The sequence below is a fragment of the Athene cunicularia genome (assembly GCF_003259725.1).
Source record: "Athene cunicularia isolate RWA chromosome 1 unlocalized genomic scaffold, athCun1 chr1_part1, whole genome shotgun sequence".
Classification (NCBI taxonomy): domain Eukaryota; kingdom Metazoa; phylum Chordata; class Aves; order Strigiformes; family Strigidae; genus Athene; species Athene cunicularia.
The window spans coordinates 98,364,320-98,385,728 of NW_020799091.1; the positions used below are offsets into that span (position 1 = coordinate 98,364,320).

The window sequence follows — 21,409 nt, forward strand, 5'->3', positions numbered from 1 at the left end:
CAACCAGAAGGTGTATTAAAAATAGGCAAACAGGAAAAAAAAAAAAAAAAAAAAAAATGTTCTACCAGAGGCCAAACAGACATGAGCTCGTCAGCCATAAAGCTGCAAAGAACAGCTTGGAGACAGACTAGGAACATGGCTTGAAATAAAGCTTTTGTAATGCTGATGTCTTCTAAATAACAAGGAGCCACCCACCCAGTCCTAAAGGGAAGGACAACGCTGTGGCTGGAATTATGTCCATGTGAAAGGACTCTGTGCCACTGCTCAATTTTCCATCTCATTAGCTGGCCAGAGGGAGCTCAAGAGAAAGGCAAAGGGATAGAAAAAACAGAACTGGCTAAAAAAGAAGCCTTCTCAAGCCACCAAAACTCCTCCAAAAGGGTCTTGAGAGAGAGAAAAGGAAGCAGACACCAAATACTTAGTTTTAGGACTAGGACTGTACTCAAATTCTTCTGGCCATTTATTCAGTTCAACAGGAAGCATTTAAAGTCAGCAGGCACATCTCCTTAAATTATAAACAGAAAGAAATCCATCATGATTATCTCTTCAATGTAGTAATAGCAGGATAAAATTATATCTTTTTTTTGGTTGCGAAACAGTTACAAAAGTTTCTGAGATTATTTACTGAGGAAATCAAATAATGCAAAATCTATGTTTAGAAGAAAGCTGCAATTTAAAGCTGCAAAACTAGGGGGGGAAAAAAACATCTCCTTACTGTCATTTACCACATAATAAAACATTAGAAACTTATTAGTGAAAATGATAAAAAAACCACACATACATTGTGAACTAGCCAAGATCAACACTGGCATAAAAAGAAGAGCTTTGCAATGAGAAACAAGGGGAAGCTGGAGTTATTTAACTGTCACACCCTATTTTAGTACACAAGAAGGCACAGCAAACAGATGAAAAATAATCAGCAGATTAAGAATGGACAGCAAAGAAAAAAATAATGCCATTATTAGTAAAAACCATAGCCAGGCATACAACACAGCTAGCAACAGGGTTGTTCTTTATCTGCCATGGGAACAAACTTGAACTCCTGATGCAAGATACAAAGCTGCAATTACTATAAAAGCATAAACAACACAGAACAGCAGTCCTAAAGTAGGGTGCAACCACTGAAGGATAAGTACTCCTCAGAAGAGATCAAAATAAAGATACAAGTGGTAGATCAAGCTAACAGAAGATGTGGGAGCTGTGCTGCACCCTTGCTAAAAAGGGCCTGCATGTGATCGATGAGCACAATCAGGACGTCCAGACACTGAGCAACAAGAATGTGAGGACTCTGGACACCTGCCTGGAAATTCAGACCTGGGCAGGGGTGGGGAGGGATCAGTCCAGGGAGAGCTGGACATACGGCAGCGCTAGGTAGGGACAGAGGTTTCTGTAACTACAACAGAACAATTTCCCCAATACAGAATAAGGAACAAATGGGAGAAACCCAGGTGCTCCTGAACATGATAACCATTTCGTATTTCTATCAAATGTTGATTGAACAAAAAGGCGTGATACTATTCTAGAAATGGATTTGGCAAATAGCAAGAAAGTTATAGCAGGCAAGTCACCAAAAATAAGTTTGGGGGAGTGATCAAAATTGACTCAGTCAGTCTGTATTAAAAATAACACCCCATCCTCAAAACAGATAGTTAATTAGCATTTTAACAGTGCATAAGCCCAGGAGCTAGCAACTTCACCTCATGCGAATATGGAGCCCAGGGATTTAGATGCCAACAAAGCAGCAACTTTTAAAGTCAAAGTGATGCTAGTATCTCTTCAGTTCCAAAATCCACCTTTCTTCTTCAAAGCATCTAATTCCACTATCGATATATTTTTTTTTAACTCAACATTTAAGATCAAAGGAAATTACCAAAGAAACTGAACTAAAACCCAAGCAATACAAGTACCATATAAATGCCAAGTCACAGTTAAAATAACATGAACCTCAACACTGAACTTTGCTGAACTTAATTAATTTTAGAGAGTTCATACTCTTGGTATTTTCTAAAAGGAACTCTAAAAGGTGTCTTGTAAGGCTGAAGTAAACAGCAACCAAATGCTCCATGATTCAGGGCCATTTCAAGAGTTTATTACTAGAAAGAGTTAATGTAGCCATTGGACACAGCTTCAGAATCAATTATACACCTTCCTTAAAACTCCATTTAGAAACTTATCCTCTTCTCAATCACAATAAATTATAATATGGACTTCAGTGAAACACTCTTGATCAGCTGAAGTCTACTTATCAGAAGCTTGCTAACACCAAGTGTAACAGAAACTACAAGTAAGTTTTGTTCCTCTTGTGACTTTCAGATGTGAATACATTCTATCAAGTTTACTTCATATAATCATTAAGCTTAAATAATCAAGAATGGAAAGGAGGGAAAAAAAAAAAAGCACCAACCAAAACCATGGACAGTTATTTTCAAACACCTTTTCTTGCTAGCTTTTGAAATGCATGCACACACACACACACACAGAGTTTCTGTTGTTTCCACATTTGTTGTGTTTAAGATGAAAAACAGAAGACATTGCAATGAAGAGAACAAAAAGATAACAGTAGGAGCAGAAAAAGGGGAAGGTGAAAGGAAAAGAAGCTTTCTCCAGTCTTGTGACACAGAAGCTGGAACCAAAGTCAAGAAACCAGTGCTCCTCTCACCATGTAAGTACTTTTCACTGGTAAACATCTCCTTGAGCACATTGGAAGGGGATGCATCATTACACTTTGCCAATTCAGGTCATCAATTCCTCTCCTCAAAGCAATGAGCTGATAGTTTTATGGTACCCTGAAACTTTCTCTGAACTTTACAAACTTTCCCTTTGATTCCTCAAGCATTTGGACTGCAATTGCCCAACCTCAGAGATACACCTTCAGAAGACTCTGAGATAAGCAAAATGTAAAGCCAGACTTAACTGTGCAGCCTAGTCTAATCAAAACCTGCATCAAGACAGACAAGTTTAAAATAGAAATCCTGTGCACAACAGTATTTTTAGATGTATTCAGGAATTTACTCTCCACAAAGAGCAGAAGTTTTGCTCTTTCTTCCTCTCCATCTTTCAAAATTACAGCTGACTGTTATAGTTTACTGCTTTCTTGAGAAAGCTGGTTATGCCTCCTCTGGATAAGAGGTCTTGTGGTGTAACTCTACCTAGTAGAATGTTTAATATGACATAATCCCTATGGAAACAGGCTGTGGATGATAAATAATGCATACAACCCAGCACCAGAATTAACCTGGAACTTAAGTGTAGAAGCTTACTTTTCAAAAATGTCACCTATACTACCAAATTTCACAAGGCAAGACTAATTTTAAGCAAGAATTTTAATTCTGGATAAGGTATCTCTTCTCTCAAATAAGCTCGCTCTTTCAATCTCTCCTCTCTAACACAGCCTTGTGCCCATCTCCACACACTGCGTGTATGGCTCCCCTATTATTTTCTCTCTAACTTATTTTAAGCTTTCTATTCACCCACATAATTAACACCAGCTTGTAAAACTTACAGGCACTGACAGAAATGGTCCAAAAGTGATGGTTGCTTATTTCCAAGGCAAGCTGAAGCCCACCATCCCCTTGCCCCAAGTGTTTGAAAGGAAAAGGCTGCCTGAACACAGAGCTAATCACTCCTTCAGCTGTGTGGCACCTCAGAATCACAGCATCATCGAGGTTGGAAAAGACCCTGAAGATCATCCAGTCCAACCACGGACCTAACACTGACCATTCCCAACTACACCACATCCCTCAGCACTGTGTCAATCCAACTCTTAATCCCCTCCAGGGATGGGGAATCCACCACCTCCCTGGGCAGCCCATTCCAACGCCTAACAAGCCCTTCTGGAAAGAAACACTTCCTAATATCTAGTATAAATCTTCCCTGGTGCAACTTGAGGCCATTACCTCTTGTCCTATCGCTTATTACTTGGTTAAAGAGACTCATCCCCAGCTCTCTGCAACCTCCTCTCAGGTAGCTGTAGAGGGCGATGAGGTCTCCCCTCAGCCTCCTCTTCTCCAGACTAAACACCCCCAGTTCCCTCAGCTGCTCCTCGTACGACCCGTGCTCCAGACCCTGCACCAGCTCCGTTGCCCTTCTCTGGACACGCTCGAGTCATTCAATGTCCTTTTTGTAGTGAGGGGCCCAAAACTGAACACAGGAATCGAGGGGCGGCCTCACCAGTGCCGAGTACAGGGGCAAGATCCCTTCCCTGTCCCTGCTGGCCACGCTATTGCTGACACAAGCCAGGATGCCATTGGCCTTCTTGGCCACCTGGGCACACTGCTGGCTCCTGTTTCGGCTGTCAATCAACACCCCCAGGTCCCTCTCTGACTGGCAGCTCTCCAGCCACTCCTCCCCAAGCCTGTAGCGCTGCTGGGGGTTGTTGTGGCCCAAGGGCAGCCCCCGGCATTTGGCCTTATGGAAACTCCTCCAGTTGGGCCCAGCCCATGGCTCCAGCCTGTCCAGGTCTCTCTGCAGAGCCTCCCTACCCTCGAGCACATCAACACTCCCACCCAGCTTGGTGTCATCTGCAAACTGACTGAGGGTGCACTCGATGCCCTCCTCTAGGTCATCAATGAAGATGTTAAACAGGAGTGACCCCAAAACCCAGCCCTGGGGGACACCACTCGTGACCGGCCACCAACTGGATTTAACTCCGTTCACCACCACTCTCTGGGCCCGGCCATCCAGACAGATTTTTACCCAGCAAAGCGTGTGCCCATCCAAGCCTCGAGCAGCCAGTTTTACCAGGAGAATGCTGTGGGAAATGGTGTCAAAGGCCTTACTAACGTCAAGGTAGACAACATCTACAGCCTTTCCCTCATCCAAGAAGCAGGTCGCCCTGTCGTAGAAGGAGATCAGGTTTGTCAGGCAGGACCTGCCTTTCATACACCCATGCTGACTGGGCCTGATCCCCTGGTTGTCCCACATGTGTTGTTATGACGGTACTCCATTCATTAACTTCTCTGCAACTTGGGGAAGGGACGCAAATCAAACCATTGTCACACTGCTGCTGTTACTGTTTGCTTCCCTGGATGGCTCAAGGACAAAATCAGTGGTATTTTCAAGAAGAAGGGCTTCAGTGTGTTGCAAATGGTACACAACATGATCAGAGCTCACAACCCAAGCTGCCCCCTTGCCACACGATATTGAGCCTGATGCTTTTCCCGCAGGGAACAGCTCGCTGTCTGACATGACACATATGCAGGCAGCTCTGAACCCATAGAGGTTCTTCCAGTCTAATTGCTCTGGGCATATTCAGCATTTTTCAAACCAGCTTTCATACCTCTGTAACTGGGAGAAATCTGTGCAGTGTCAAAGGAAATGGGCACTGAGTGGCTTCCAGAAGACAAACACTACTTTGGTTGAGTCACAGTTGCAAAGGCCAAACACAGTTAATTTTCAAATTCTCCAAGTTGAAGGCTTCTAGCCTTGGAGTGCCAGCAATAGTCCAGCCTTGGAAAAAATACCTGCAACTGTCGAAACAATCCATTGTAGCAGCTGGGTGTCAGGATATATTCCAAACAAGTCCCCAACACTCTAGACCTAGGGTGTACCACCAGCACCAACCAGATTAATCTAAGCCACTGAAGATCTCCCTTCTATAAGAAATCTTTCAAGGACTAGAGATCTGGTTCTTAACCCACAGTTGTGACACCCACCATCACATCCTCACTGCCACAGAACAAAGAGGAGTCAGGACTACAAAAAAGCTGAATCTGGTTAGTAAAAAAAATTCCCAAAGAGTCTGTGAGGACCATAGCCATAATTTTCAAATCCTCATGCTTTTGCAGAAAAGTAACTATCTTTGGCTCTGAATCTGAACAGTGTTTAAGGTGGAAGTCACACTGTTTTCACCAACTGATACGCACAAGTGACAGCAAACCTTGGCAACTTCTTGCTTAAATTCTCCTGTATGCTACAGCATATATACTGGGATACTCAAAGCTAACTTACAAAACTGGTTTCACGGCTCAGATAAGTATTAAAAATAGTTGCTGACAAATTAAAGGGTTCTAAACGTCATGACCATGCAGTCAAATTGTCACCTTATTCCTATCAGTCTACAAACACCTCAAAAAAAACATCAAAAAAGCAAATCACAAAGTACAAGTTGATTAAACATGTTTGCTAGACAGGCAGGAAGAAAGCACAGAGCTGAAACCTCCTGGCTGGTTCACTTTCCTGGCATGAGAACATGCACAGGGCAAACTGGGACAGCCACATCCAAGGAGGGAGAAATCACTTCAGAGCCAGTAGGCAAAGAGTACTCATTACCACCATCTCCTTGGGTTTTTCCAGTGAACCCTCAAAATAAATGCTGCTGCAGCATTTATTGAACCTGCCTACAACTTGCCTGGGCCAGGACTCCATACCCAAAGAAACACTAAAGTCTTAAACATCAGTAAACTGGAGATTGACAGTCTTTGCTGACTAATACAAATGGAACCAGCTGGTGACAGAGGCTTCTTTGAACCTCTCTTAAAATCCATGGACAGCTGCTTAATGAATAATCACCTAATAAACTAATTAGATAACCAATTAACAGCTAACTAATGAAAACACAGGAGTCCCACTCCCTCCCAGAAATCACAAACCCAAACCAAGTCTGCAGGCAGGAAACTTTTTTTTTTTTTCATTCCAAATCCAAAGCTTCCTCTCCAAGTGTTTTTTTATCCATTCCCTCAATAAACAACAGCAACGCTTCCACTTTCCTTCTACAACACAGCAGCAAAAGAATACCAAGAATAATTTTGATGAATGCAGCATTTCCTCTGCAGCTGAAAAATCGGAGTTTAGTGTCCTTCTCAGAGTTTTTGCCAACAAACTGTCTCTAAACCTTAATCCCCAATCTACAGGTGATTAAACACCAGGCCTGACCCCTCCTTGCTGAACCATCATCACTGGACAACGAAGAAGTCATGATTCACACCATGCTTTCCACAGCTATTAGTTCAAACATGTCTATAGAGGGGTACAGGGATGAGGGGGAGAAGGAAGTGGAAGACTCCAGTATCTGCTTACAGAACCGTGTTGATGTTTTGATCTTTTTCAAATAAAAATTGTGAGAAGGTATTCTTCTCTTCCTGAAGGCAACTATCTAAGCACTGGCTACCACAAGCTGTTAACTGCTTCCTTCAAGGGAGAAGACAGCATCACATGCATCATTCTCAGCGCACAACTGCTGGAATGGGCTCTTTAGAGGATTTGGGCACCAGGACTGATTTCTAGATCACAGTCAGAGATAAACAGACACCAAGGCATCAAGGCTAGGGCAGTCCCAGAGTGACAGCAAAGCACAACTGTAGGTATTTAAAAAAAAAAAAATCATCACGATTTTACACAATAAGCAACAAGGCCACCCTGCTAAAGGAGGCTTCACCCATACTTTGTTCTGAATGCAAGCTGCTGCTCTGCAAGATGCTTCGGGCAGCTCGCCTTGTCCTGCCAACATCCTGAGCTTCAGGTCACAGAAAGATCAGTCCAGTCTAGACCACCTCAGCCCCACCTCCCCACAACGTGAGTTGGCCTGAAGTTTTTGCAGCCAAACTGCACCCAAATTTTGTATTCTTAAATTATTCTTGCAGTTTTAAACAATCTAATTAAGGGTTTTTTACTTCTCTAACCAAATGCCCACACCCTCCTTCAATAGGTCTGCCTTGTAATAATGGGGAAAAAAGGGAAGTATCATTATGTATAGGGATGCAAGGATTACTACAAGTAAGAATACATATAATTATGGACAGGTTCTCCAAAACAGCTTCACAAATATCTGTTCTGTTGTTGTGGGTTGTTTTTTTTTTTTCCTCTATTTTTATTGAAACTTTGTACAGAAGTTTTAAACATTTCCATACAATACTTTTAGACAGGACAAAATGCCATGGTAAAGGAATGTAAACTGCAAGAAACACAGTCTGAAGTATCCAAATACTCTCTAATAAGAGTTTTAGTTTGAAGACTAATGCAGTAGGCAAAATAATATGCATACAGTATACAAAGAACAGTATACACAGGGCCAGCAATGCTAACTATGAAAATTTTGCATCAGATTTACTTCAAAGATTTATAGCAATATGATAATTCTATACACTAGACCAAAATTAATTTATCATACATCGTTTCTATGACAAAAAGCTTGTCATTATGGACAGTAGCAACTTACAATATAATTAAGCTGTATTAATCTCATTAACACTTCTAAATCTATATTCCTACTACAATAATTTTTTTTCAGTATATTGTCTTATAAGATCTTAACAGACCTTTAAATAACACTTTACCAAAAGAGACCTGGATCCATTATAGTGATCTTATCTACATGCCCATTTGGCTTATTTCAAAAAAAAAAAAAAAAAAAAAAAGGGGAGTGGGGGGACACAAGGAAAAAGGCAGGTTTCAAATGCTATATGATATCATTTGGTTTTGGTCTGAAATGTATTTTAGTTGAATAGTTAAAAAAAACAAAAAGGCAATTCATTAACTGGTATTTTATATAAAATCTGCAGAAAAATACAACAGCAACAAAAACAAAAATACTTCACAGATATCTAAAAAAACATTATATCGGAGATACAAGGTAAAGCAGCATCACTTTGACACTGTGCTTTAAAAATAAGATAAATGAAGAGACTGCTCTAGTGATATTAGAAAATTTGCTTTCTTCTTGAAGAAGACTACTAACATTTTGCACAGCAACTATTTTTATAACCACCTCATTTAAAAACGTGTATTCATAGACACAGAGAATTGTCATATCATTACCATTTTTGCTCAAAGTGTCTTGACTTTACACAGTGAAACTGATAATGCTAAGTGTCACCAGATGTCACTATACCATGAATTCAATATTAGAACAGAAGTGAAGCAAATGCCTTTAAACCAACACCATAAAAGAAATAATAGAAAGTGTTTTGTAAACAAAACAAACCACTTTGCAAAACAAGAGTTCAGAGATCTCACAGTGAAATCAGAAATCCTAATTATATATGTTTACATTCTAGGACTACTCTTTACCTTAGGCCAATTAAAGCACATTAAACCATTTAATTATATACAAACATTTTCTTAAAAAAAAAATTTAAAACATTGCACACAAGTCTGCTTTTTAACATCACATAACAAGGTTAGTTTTATTTTCAAAACAATTACATTTAAGGGCACAGAACATACAGAATACCAAATTAACAGATGAGTATTTTTGCTTCGCTATACATGCTAAATCCAAAGATTTCCTCAAGAAAGCCAGAGCTTGGCAACTCCAACTTCTTCCATGTATCCTGTTCTCTGAAAGGGAGCATCTCCCAACACCTCCTTTATCTTAGGATTTAAAAAATATATATATATAAAAAAAATAAAGCTGTACGTTTTAAAGTTGTAAGCATCTTCTGCTTTAAGTGTTCGCACAGAGATCCATTGATGGCTCTGCCCACTCCACTGTAACCTTGTGGGAAATCTTTTTCACTACTCAGTTACAGTACTCATGACTTGTATCAGAAGTCTCATGCTGGCCCTTCTGGGATTAGGGTGGAAAAGGGAACACAGAAGTGGAAAAGTAGAAGATTACACAAGCAGTATGCTGAAGGCCATTTTAATTTCTTACAATCTCACACTGTTTCCTTTCGGGTATTAGTAAAAGCTAACGGGAAAAATTACAAAAACAACAAAAAAGTCCCTAAACTTTGGCAGAGAATAGCATCAAACCATTCATTTAAAAAAAAATTAAATAAGAACAGTCTCCCAGAATGTACTATTAAGCTCTCAAAAAGCCTCTTTTTTTTTTTTTTAAATAAAAAGCTTCTAAAAAGTTTCTGGGAGAAAATTCAAATATCTTAACAGAAAAATAAGTTAAGGGAAATAACAAAAAAACGGTGTCATTCAAAAATAAGTTTTTCAAGACTGTCATTCTAAGATCAAGGCAATAAATAAACCAATCGCTGCCAGACAGAAGCATGTGTCCTCCTGGATCTACCCCTGCATGACTAGCCAGTCCCACCAAGGAGGAGAACATTTGTGGAAGTGATTGTCCATTATGGGAGACACTTTGTAGTTTTACTGGACCAAAAAGTTGGTGTTTAAACCAAAACGTATCAACCTGGGTTAATCTCTCTTCCATGTAGATCTTGATCAGATCATCAGCAAAGGCATGTTTACGCTATAAAAAAAATCCTCAAGCAACTTCTTCTGCTAAGGTCCGTAATACAGGGCAAGGTACTTCCCTCACCAATAGACAGTTTGCTTGAAGCCTTATAATTTTTTTTTTCTAATATAGGCTTTTTATTAAGTGGTTATATGCAAATAACATTAGCAAGTTCTATGACATCTAACACATGAAAACAGAATACAACTGATGAGGCTGGCATTAGGCAGAAAGTAGCACAGAAGCCCATTTTTAAACAACTGAAGAGGAAAAAGCACTGGAGAAATAATTTGCTTAAAAGCTTCACAATAACAGGTCTAAAGAAGGGGGTGAGAGAAAAATATTACTTTATTAAGATCCTGACTGCCAATTACCACTGCAATTAATGCAGCAACTTGGTAGTTTAGCCAAAGTGAGAATACATTAACTGGGAGATGGGAGTATCTCCGATTCAACAGCCAAAGGCTGCACCATACATTTGTGAAGGATTGACTCCCTACCACATCGAAGGGTAATTTCACCATGGACCTGACCATAGTTCTACTGAACAGGATACAGGCATCTTGTCTATAGAGTCTTTAAACAGCGTTGTCTTTAAACAACAAATAACTTGGGGGTGGAGAGGGGAAGAGGAAAAACAAGCTGAGAAAAGCCATTATAAGCAAACCACTCTTCAGAGGGCAGTAAAAACCATGCCTTCAGCTTTATAACCATGTAAGGCACCCTGGGAAAAAAGCAAGCACAGATGAAGCAATGGCAGCCACGCAAAAGGGTCCCTGAGCTAACCTGGCTTCACAGGTTAGGTGGTAATGCATTTGTTAATACTGAGAGCAAAGAGGACTGGTCTGGAAAATCCAAGTATCAGCTGCTGATAGAAAGACATGCCAAGTTACTAAGGGACAGTGCCTGGTACATGAGTGTCTCTTCCTCTGTGCCAAATTAGGCATATTAGCCAGATCCCAGCCTTTTCAAGAAGATATTCTTGGACTGAGACTTATCTTTACCTTCCAAAAGTTGTTATTTTTGATCCCACTAAGATCAAACTTTGCCCTACTTTATCCTGCATAGAAACAATTAACTATGTTTTACACCTTTCTTATAGTACCATCCTTCCCAACTCAGCCCACTAACAAAGTAACTTGAGATGCCATTAACATATTTCACATACTACGATTTTACCATTAAAAAGGATTTAAAGTATTTTTCTGAACGAAGCCAGCCACACAAACCATAAGAAAATGTGTCTTGTCACACTGGTATTAACATCAAGACTCAGGTATGGTAACTCTCCTCTTCTACACATATTGCAACATCGCTCCCACACTTATTACTGTATTTCCAGTTAAGAGTAGTCTACTTTCCAGCAGCAACAACTAGACGAAGTGGAGAAAGGTGGGGCATTTCGGCCTCTGTTTAAAGTCTTGGAATGAATGGAATTCAACTGATTTTAAAACACACCAAAAACAAACAAAAAAAGATCCAGAAAAATGGAAGTTTTTAATTTTATCTGAAAATATGTATTATACATCATACTACTAAAAGCCATTTGGACAGCCTGCAGCTTATGGCACCACTGTACTGGAAAGCAAACTTTCTTCAGCAGTCAAAGGCAGGATTAACCCAAATTTCATCTCTAGAGAGCTATTTCACCCCATAGGGATTGGTTCTTGTTTATGTGCCAAGGACACATTGTTGGACCCTTGAATTGATGCTGCTGAACTGTCAGCATGGTCCCTCATACCTAACTGGTTGGTGCTTACCCAAACAAGTCCTGAGACAAGCCTGGGAATAAAGATAACTGGAGAAATTATTTTCAGAGGAAGCCTGGATATAACCACTCTGTCCTGGAGGGTAAGGGAGTTTAATGCTACGAGCTCAGCCACATATTGTCAGCTGGCCTCTGCACCTGGAAACAGGCCCTGACTTGGTTTAGGTAAGGACAAGAGCACTCAGATGGCAACATGTACTCCTGCTTTGCCAAGGGGGGAAGCAGACCAAGTTCTGCAAACTTCTGGTCTGCTGAGCTCCACCAACCTGCTGCACACAGATGTCCTCCACACCTGGAAACTGTTCATCCCTGCCTCAGGCATTCATCCTTCGTGAGAAAAAGAACCTCAGCATCTTGAGACCTAATGATTGTCTATGATTGCCTGGGAAAAGTTTCACTTTTTTTGAAGAACTGTAAGGGCAGACCTCAATTGCCGACACAGATTACGACTGCACACGTTCCTTATCTCGACACAGAATCCCTCAGGAGTCATTCCTTAAAGAAGAAGGTTTGACAGGGTGAAAGGGGAAGCGGGAAAAGATATGAGGCAAAAGGACTCCGGAAAACAAGGACCGCTTTGACCTCTTTCCCCCACTTCACCTTCCTCTTGTCTTCCTTCTTGTTTTTGTCCCCTTATAGACTCAGTATGCAGCAATGGCAGGGGCTGCAGAGTATTTCCTTCTAGAAGTACACAGCAGAGAAGTTATTTTTCAGTGTGCTTACCAAACTGAAGACATTCAGTTTCACACTTTTCTCTTTTCCACGTGGTAGAACCTACAGATTTTTTTCTCTAAAAAGAGGCTAACCCTAGTCCTAAAGGTTTGGAGACTAAGAGGCTGAATATATACTCTTCTATTTCAATATACTAAAAAACCCAAAACAGAGTATTTTTTCCCCCCTTTTCCCCCTCTCCTCCATTGCCAGTTTGTCATCTTCAAGGTTTGTTTGGGTTTTTTCCCTTTTTTAAATACAGCAGCTTTTCAGTAATGGAATTTACAGTGGATAAAGTCAAAAAGACAAACATTTTCTTACAGAGAAAAAAGAGAGAAGGCTACTAACAGCTATCATGTTTTTAAGGGCTACAAGATGAGACAAAACATCATCCTGTAGTTGCCAGAAGAGAAATGAGAAACTGAAAAAAAAATAGAAGCAGTGAGCAAAATTTAAAAAGTGCTAAGTTGGCCGAGGTAATACAGCTATGTTACAAAGAATGACAACAGTAATGTGCATCGCAACCCTATATTTAAAAATCTTTTGACATAGCTTTAATCATTTAGATTTTACACATCGGTAAATTACTTGTTATCTTCACCTTAATGCTGAGCTCTAACTGCCTGACTTCAAACACAGCCACCTGCCTGCCTTTGGTATATTTATATATGTATACAAGGAAAAACAGGTTAGTACTGCAAATGAAAAAAAAAAAAGACAAAAGGGGAAAAAGAAAAAAAGACACCACACAACACATTCTGCTTTGAGCAGAGATAGGACAACATGTCTCAGATGGTTTCTAAATAGGCTAAAGTTGAGTTGATCTTACAATTATAGCGTAAACAATGCCTGGGTTGTGGTTATTTGAAAAGAAAAAACAAAAAAACAACAAAACAAAATCTCCAGAGACCTGTATCAACTTCTGTATGTTTAGCCATACCCTTAAAAGTTCACTATTCACTCACAAAGAGAAATAGACAAACATGAATATTCCAAGCGAACAGACACAAACCAGTCCAGTATTTAGTAATAGTTTAACTTTTGGAGTCTCTTCCAACATTTGTAAACAAACAGTCTCTTCCTCCATCTCCCGAACAGCTCTCTTGTTCATGTTTTTACTTTTAAAGCCACAGAACCAATCTATGAATTTCAAATGTCTCTCTCTATCATCAGTCTCTTCCTCATGTTTTTTCTCCCCCATCAAAGCTGCTTGTCCGTTTGAATAACAATCAACTGGTGTCTCGACTTCAGAGTGACTCACAGAAATCACCGGGTTGCTGTCATCTCTGCAAGTAACCAGAAGATTGATATCCTCTGGCTTAATATTTTTAATATTTTCTTCCGATTTGCCATTTGGAATGATATGGTTAGCGTTTTCATTGCACTTGAGGATGCTCTTTTCTTGCACTTTGTACAGCTCCCCCTTTGCGGCACTCTCTTTTACGCTCCTGTTTTTCACAGCCCAGAAAGTGGTCGTCCGAACCTGCTCCTTCGTAGGCGGAGGCGTGAGAAGGCTTACTACAAAGGTCACAATCCCGGTGATCCAGAAGAGAGCTGTTGCAACATACATGTAATGGATGTTTTTGATAAAGCTTGGCCTAGTATCCGGCTGGTTGCACTCTGGAGCACGATAGATAAATGCCAGTATCAACCGTATCGCTCCAAGAACAAACCCGGCCATTCCACCATAGAAAGCCCCCTGCTCATTGCAACGCTTCCAAAAGATACCCATAAGAAACAGAGCAGCCACCGGTGGGGTCAAGTAGTCCGCCACCTCTTGAATATAAAGGTACATCTGACCACCTTGCATTTCTACAATTATCGGGACCCAGGCAATGCTTATAACTACCATGAACGCAACAAAGACTCTTCCTACAATCATCAGTTCTCTAGATGTTGCGCTCTTCCGAATGAGTTTGTAGACATCAAGTGTGAATATGGTGCTGGCACTGTTGAATATCGAGTCCAAGTCACTCATCAGTGCAGCGATCATCACAGCCATCATCAGTCCCCGCAGACCAACTGGCACAAGTTTCATCACCAAACGTGGGTAGGCAATGTTAGAGCATCCAGCTCTGCTCCCGCAGACTTGAAAACAGTGTTCCGGATTAATGCAGGCAATATCATCTGCAAACAGTATTCGTGATATCATCCCTGGGACAACTATAATGAACATAGGCAGCAACTTTAAGAAGCCTGCCATCAGAGTGGATCCTTTGGCATGAGCAATGTTTTTTGCAGCAAGAACTCTCTGAACTATGACTTGATCAGCACACCAGTACCAGACAGAAGCTGGGGTCTGTCCCAATAGAAATCCAGGCCAGGGAATATCTTCATCTGTTGGCTCGCGCAACATTTTAAGAGCATCAGGCTTTGGGTCGACATTGCAGGAATTGGTATTGGAAATGTTGTAGGTTAACAAAATAGACGTAATATTTGGCGATGCTAACATGTACCTTCTTTTAACTTCTTCAAACCCACCAACCTCCGTAATACTTATGATCATAAGTGTGAGGGCACCAATAATCATAAGCAGAGCTTGAAGGGTGTCTGTGTAGATGACAGCCACAAGACCTCCAGTCACAGTCAACAGTGCAGTCATTCCAATAAGGAGGATAACTGACAAATAGAGGTTCCAACCTAGCGATTCTTGAATAAAAAGTGCCCCTGAATACAAGTCAACTGAGAGTTTGGTGAAGATATAAAGAATTAGAGACAATGCTGCAAAATATATTTGAATTCTATGCCCTCCAAAACGCTTGGACAAGTATTCGGGCATGGTGTATACTCCCGACCGGATGTAGACTGGGACGAAGACCCATCCTAAAAGCTGCAAAAGCATTAAGGCGTTGAATTCCCATGCACCTACTGCAAATCCACTCGCCGCTCCAGATCCTGCGAGACCAATGAAATGTTCACTTCCAATATTGCTCACAAATAAAGATGCACCAATAGCTACCCAGGTCATAGAACGCCCTGCCAAAAAGTAGCCACTTACGGTGCTCCGATTGTATTTCCACATGGCAAAAAAACCTATGCACATTACAAGCACGAAGTACAGTGCCACAATGGCAATGTCTGCTGTTTCCAAAGAAGCCCTCATTTTTGTAAACAAAATGACTTCGCACAGCTGACGTCCACTTCTCGCCCCCCAGCAAACGTCTTTTAAGCAACACGTGAACCAGTTAACATATATCAACACTGTGGATCAAATTCTTTGTCCCTTGGTTTGCTGTCCTGATGCTGGTGGTTGTGGTACATTTACTTTCTCCGCTTCTCAAATGGAAATTTGGAACTTAGCACGCACTTTTAATCCACATTCCACAAGAGCATCAGCCTTAACTCAGTTGATGTAGGAGAAATTCTTAGTTGCAGCTAAGTTTAGTGAGGCCTACTGTACCAACCCTGCAAGGCAGCAAAGACAAAAGACAAAGATTGAATTAGAGAAGGATTTCATGAAGTAATGAGAAAAAACTTGAAGTCTAGTAAAACAATGACTGAACACCACAGACTTTTTCCCCCTTATATTTCCTGCTGTATTTATGCAATCCATGAAACACGTAATTAAATATTTGTAGAACTAAGTAGTAATGCCTTTTACAAGACAACTTTAATGTTTACAAGTACCTTAAGAGACGCAACAATACTGGAGTAATAAATAAACCCAATTCCCCACAACAAGACAAGGAACAGAAATACATTTTATTTTTCTTTAGTCTCACAAGTCTACTTCTCAAGCCACTAAACAGGCCTTCCTCTTTCAAGCAATCTTAGGGAAAATAACCCAAACAATCACTAAGGAGCATTAACCTTCATTTCCTGTATTGCTCTAGCACTGCACCCCACAAGTCTTGGTAGACCCTTGCATCCCATGCATGCACTTGAGACACCAGCTGGCTGCTAGAGCTAAAAATCAAAGTGAAGTCACAACACTGTCAAAAACCAACATTTAAGATCAGCTGAAGAATCAAGGGTATTCCACAGGTTTTAAATGAGTTTGCATCTGTCTCAGGTACAGATGACCACAGGGTTACATTTTAATCTGAAAGCTCTTCATGCATATCCCACATAATCCAAGTGAAGAAAAGTCTCATTCAAACAAGTGACAAAAGCAAAACTACGCTTGACATCCAGCTTTAGGGTCTTTGTCTGCCATGTGCTTTTTGATACCCACACCCATGTGGTTTCAGGATTTTTTAGGAGCACCCTAGGCGAAGGAGGGAGAACTGGATAGATTCTGGTAGCAGTCACAGTTGCTAGGATGCCAGGAAGCGCTGTTCCCAGCATAATCTATTTGTATCTACACATGAAAAGGATCTCTAACATCGGAGGCAGATTTTATGGCAAAGCGTACCCTGCCGCTCTACTCCTGAACCCCCCCTAGCACACCCAACTCTACCAGAGCATGTCAGGAAGCAGGCACTCATTTAGGCAAGCAGGACTGAAACACTCAGAGAGAAGGGAATAAGACGACTTGCTGATAGACAACTGGACAGGGGCGAAATGAAGGGGCACTGAACAGCTGCACACTGGCTCCTACCTTCACCATGGAAATAGGACACTCCTCTCTCCCATTTATGCCTTGGGAGGTATTATTTACCTATACCCACCAAAAACCTTCTAACGGGTTGAGTGTGCTGGACATCAGATTCTTCTACTTCCTACACTGCATGGGCACAGCAAGGAAGGGAAGACCAAGGCAAAGAACCGGTTTAGTCTAAAGATCAGAACTTTAGTATTCAAGATTATTATAGAAGAGTAAGGAACAGGGTCTGACTCCACTCCTCTTTCCCACCCACTAGTAAAAGTTAATACAGACACGCACAAAAAAATTAAAATCACCAGATCTTTTTTCTGACCATAAGGCCTACCGGTCTTAGAAGTCTTACAAGCATCAGCTTCAGGCATTCCCCCTTTCACATTTGCAGAAGTGCTCTGGCACTATGCTGAAGCTCACATTTCCCTATTAATTTATCTATGATTAATGCAAACACCTAGATAACATATTCTAGTATATTGGTGGTTTCTTGCTTAGCAACCCTGTAGCATATTTGTTTCACTTTTAAAAAGTAACTTTAAAAAAGTAAATAAAAACATTACAAATGCTCAGACCGTAATAAAAACTATAGTTAAAGGTTGAAAATGCACACACTCCCCCCTCTGCCTTACTTTGTGCATTACTGAAGGCAGCAACAGTGCTGATGTAAGAATGTGCACTTCTCATTAAGGCAGATGAATTTTAAAAATACCTTACAGCAAACCACAACTTCAGCCTTAAGGAGAAATTCACAATCATGTTATTTGTATGAGCTGGCTGTTTTTCAAGCGTAGTTCAGAATCAAAAAAGATAATAAGGGTTCCCCACCACCACCACAAACCCACATGAGAATACAGATATTCATTCTGCTGGAGTTATAGCCAATAATGAGAGACTACAGAGACATGGCACAAAATGGACTGATTACAGCAGTGTGCTAAATTTATCATGCTCATAAGCCTCAAACCACAGATGTATTTTAAATTCTTCCATAGAAGAATCCACATTTATCCCCACCCGCAAATGCAGCAGTAGTTAAATGGTCTATTAGTTTAATCCAACACAAAATTATAAACTCTTCAGATCATATAATGTCATCAGATACAAGCATGATATACTATTATTATTTTTAAGCATTTCTGAGTAACGCTTGAATAGCATTGGATTTTTTACTATTATCACCTAAATTTTCAAATGCAACTACATTATAATGATTATACCAAAACTATAAATTTTTTAAAGGAAAGAGGAGGAAGAGATCTTACTCAGACGTAGTGGGAAGAAGAAAAGCTAGTATACAGAAAGTTAGAATAATGGGCAAGATAAAGAAACAGTAACAACCAGTATTTTCCCTCTTCTATTGTCCTGCTCTGTTATCGAAAAATGTTAGACTTCATCTTTAGTTCACTTCCCAACATCTTCTTTGTAAGTTAATCGATGACCTTGCAAAACTATACTACACAATAATATGCATACATCACAAAAACACTTATTAAAACTGTATCTATTTGATACAACAGGTACCCAGCTCATAGTATTATTATTACAAACATGTTTAATCCCTCTGAAAAGTGTACAAGTAGAAGATGCAGCTGTCCTTAAATTATGACATTTCTCAATTAGAGTACTGGACAAACTACAACAGGCTCATTCTAACCCAAATAAACAATACATGAAGTTTCTTGAGCATTTTCCACTGGAAGGCACAGCCAGACCCACATTTGAAATAATCAGTCTACACCTTTGTAATCAACATCTGAATTTTGCAGGATTCAGCCTGCTTAAGCAGGAATGTGTAAAGTTTTCAGTAGCCACTACAAGTTTCATAGAATCACAGAATGGTTTGGGTTGGAAGAGAACTTAAAGATCACCTATTTCCAACCCCCCCCCGCCATGGGCAGGGACACCTTCCACTAGCCCAGCTTGCTCCAAGCCCCGTCCAACCTGGCCTTGAACACTGCCAGGGAGGGGGCAGCCACAGCTGCTCTGGGCAACCTGTGCGTGTCTCACTATGAGTGAAGAATTTCCTCCTATCTAATCTAAATCTTTCCTCTTGTCAGTTTAAAGCCGTTAGCCCTTGTCCTGTCACTACATGCCCTTGTAAAGAGTCCCTCCCCACCTGTCCTGTAGGCGCCCTTTAGGTACTGGAAGGTCTCCCTGGATCCTTCTCTTCTCCGGGCTGAACAACCCTAACTCTCTCAGCCTGCCTTCATAAAGGGGGTGCTCCAGTCCCTTGACCACCTTCACATTCCTCCTCTGGACTTGCTCGAGCAGGTCCATGTCCTTCTTATGTTGGGGGCCCCAGAGCTGAACACAGCTCAGTGCTTGCTGCACTGTCATTAAATTACTGTACTAAAGTAGCTTCTTGTACCAGTTTCTTATTAGACCTAATTCTAAAATAACCCTGGAACTTTTTTCATTATGAAAATGAGACTCATCCCTCTGAACTTTCAGCAAGTTATGACCTCAAGTCTTAAGAAGGACTTTTGAGATGCCCCATGCGAGTTTAATCTCAAGTTATTAGAACAGTGTACATTGAGGCACTGACAGGAAAAAAGAAAGACAGCGCTGCTGCTAAAGGACTGTGAATTTTTCTCCCTAAGGCTGTTTTCTGGCTGGATCATATCAAAGACACAAAACAATGTGCTTCCCTCCTGTCTGAAGATAGAGGGCTACAGCTTTGGTGAAACAATGCATATGTCTCTCCAACAGGCAGCCTGTCCTTTAAGAAAAGTCTCAAACAATTCCCTGAAGAGATATTAGATAATGTGAAGCAGATTTGGGGTGAGATTTTTAGAAGTTTGTATGATTGTTTTAAAGGAAAACTTTCTCCACAGTGCTGCTCTAATAAGACGGGTCTTTAAATATGCCAGAATCAAAACTGCTCCAGCCCTAAATCAACTGTTGTTTTCTGCTCAGTCTATTTCTCTTTCAGCAGATGGGCAGTTTCTCAGCTGACTTCCCTTTTCTCTTAAAGAGTCAGTCCTAATGACCAACGCTTTAAGGGTTAATTTGAGGATGCAGACACCCACATATCATACAGAAGCGTCTACTATTGTTTGTTAGCAAATAAAGTACATACTTAACTTTGTTCACAGACTTAAAGTAGTTTTGAGGTTCTTTTATAGATTTTTCTTCTCCACCTTCTTCAAGCAGGGGTATGTTAACTCATACCAGTAGCACTTTACATACTGAAAAACTCACTTGCATTGAAGCAATATACCCAGATTGCCAGGCTCAACACTTACATGAAAAATACTAACAATTTCTCTCCCAAAAGAAAAAAAAAAGTCTCATGCCTTAAGCAGGCCTGTAGAATATTCAACCCCTTGAGTCTGTTGTCTGGCCTGCTCACACTGCAGGCTACCTGCTACAGACATGCAAGTGAGTTCCTACCTGCCCACAGATCAGTACACACAGGGTTGTCTGGTGCTACCTATGTCTCAGGAAAAAAAAAAAAAATGAAGAGGAAAAAGCTTTGCTCCATTTACTGCAGCAGTCTAGAACACAAAAAAGGGAGCACAAGTGTTCTTCGTGGAATAACTTATACAAAGCAACTTATCCTTATGCAGTACATGTCCTTGAGGAAGTGGGGGCTATCCTTGCCAGTTGCTAAACAAAGCCCTAAACATCCAGGACTGCAGTTTCAAGACTTTCCCTTGTAAGCCAGGAGCTGGGGCAGAGGAGCCAAGCAGGAATCCCACCTGAGACAAACACGGTATGTCACAGGAAGCAGGAAAGCTCAGAGGCAGAAGTTGACCTGTAGCATCTAATAAATAACTTGAGTTAAAATCTGGACTGGCATTCCCAGCAGCTCAACGGGCTAAAGTAGAAAAGTACCACATTTACAAATTACCTGAACCAGCAACCACCTGACTAACCTGTTTGCCACACGTGCTCTGCTGCCCCATGGTGGTACTGCACTGAGACGTCTGCTGGCCTTGGAGAACACAGGTGCTGCAGAGGCAACTATAAATTATCACTACCATAAAAGTCCAATTTGAGGTGCAAGGTTCAAGTCAGTCACTCAAAGAAGTTGTTATCAACATATAACTGGGGTTTCAGGCATTGCTTCCGTTCTGGTCTTCACTTTACTGCAGCATCAGAAAAAGAAGCTTGCTCCACAAGACATTCTTCTTGATTCTTTTCTAAAGGACTGCTGAAGGAGACACGAGAGAAATAAGTAACCTCACAGCATGCAGTTCAGCAGAAGAAACAGAGAACTACACTGCATTTGCTCATCAGAAATATAATGCTACTGTGC

At 40.8% G+C, this 21,409-nt stretch overlaps 2 protein-coding genes across 2 annotated transcripts in view; both read right to left on the bottom strand.

Moving 5' to 3' along the window:
• The window catches only part of MRPS6 (mitochondrial ribosomal protein S6), a 39,868-nt gene extending 18,710 nt beyond the window's left edge, over positions 1-21,158 (bottom strand). The window contains exon 1 of the mRNA XM_026860615.1: positions 21,027-21,158. Within this exon, the coding sequence (XP_026716416.1) occupies positions 21,027-21,134 (108 nt within the window). The 5' untranslated portion in view covers positions 21,135-21,158. The remainder of the gene's footprint in view (positions 1-21,026) is intronic.
• SLC5A3 (solute carrier family 5 member 3) lies at positions 8,334-21,042 on the bottom strand. The gene is made up of 2 exons (XM_026860602.1): positions 21,027-21,042; positions 8,334-16,013 (listed from the first exon to the last, which is right to left on the bottom strand). Exon 2 carries the CDS (start codon positions 15,709-15,711, stop codon positions 13,570-13,572), a length of 2,142 nt encoding a protein of 713 aa, XP_026716403.1. The 5' UTR covers positions 15,712-16,013; positions 21,027-21,042; the 3' UTR covers positions 8,334-13,569.
• Positions 21,159-21,409: the final 251 nt, after the last annotated feature.

Bases quoted from the DNA above. Each gene is read 5' to 3' on its own strand.
- SLC5A3 (XM_026860602.1), bottom strand. From the start codon at position 15,711: ATGAGGGCTTCTTTGGAAACAGCAGACATTGCCATTGTGGCACTGTAC.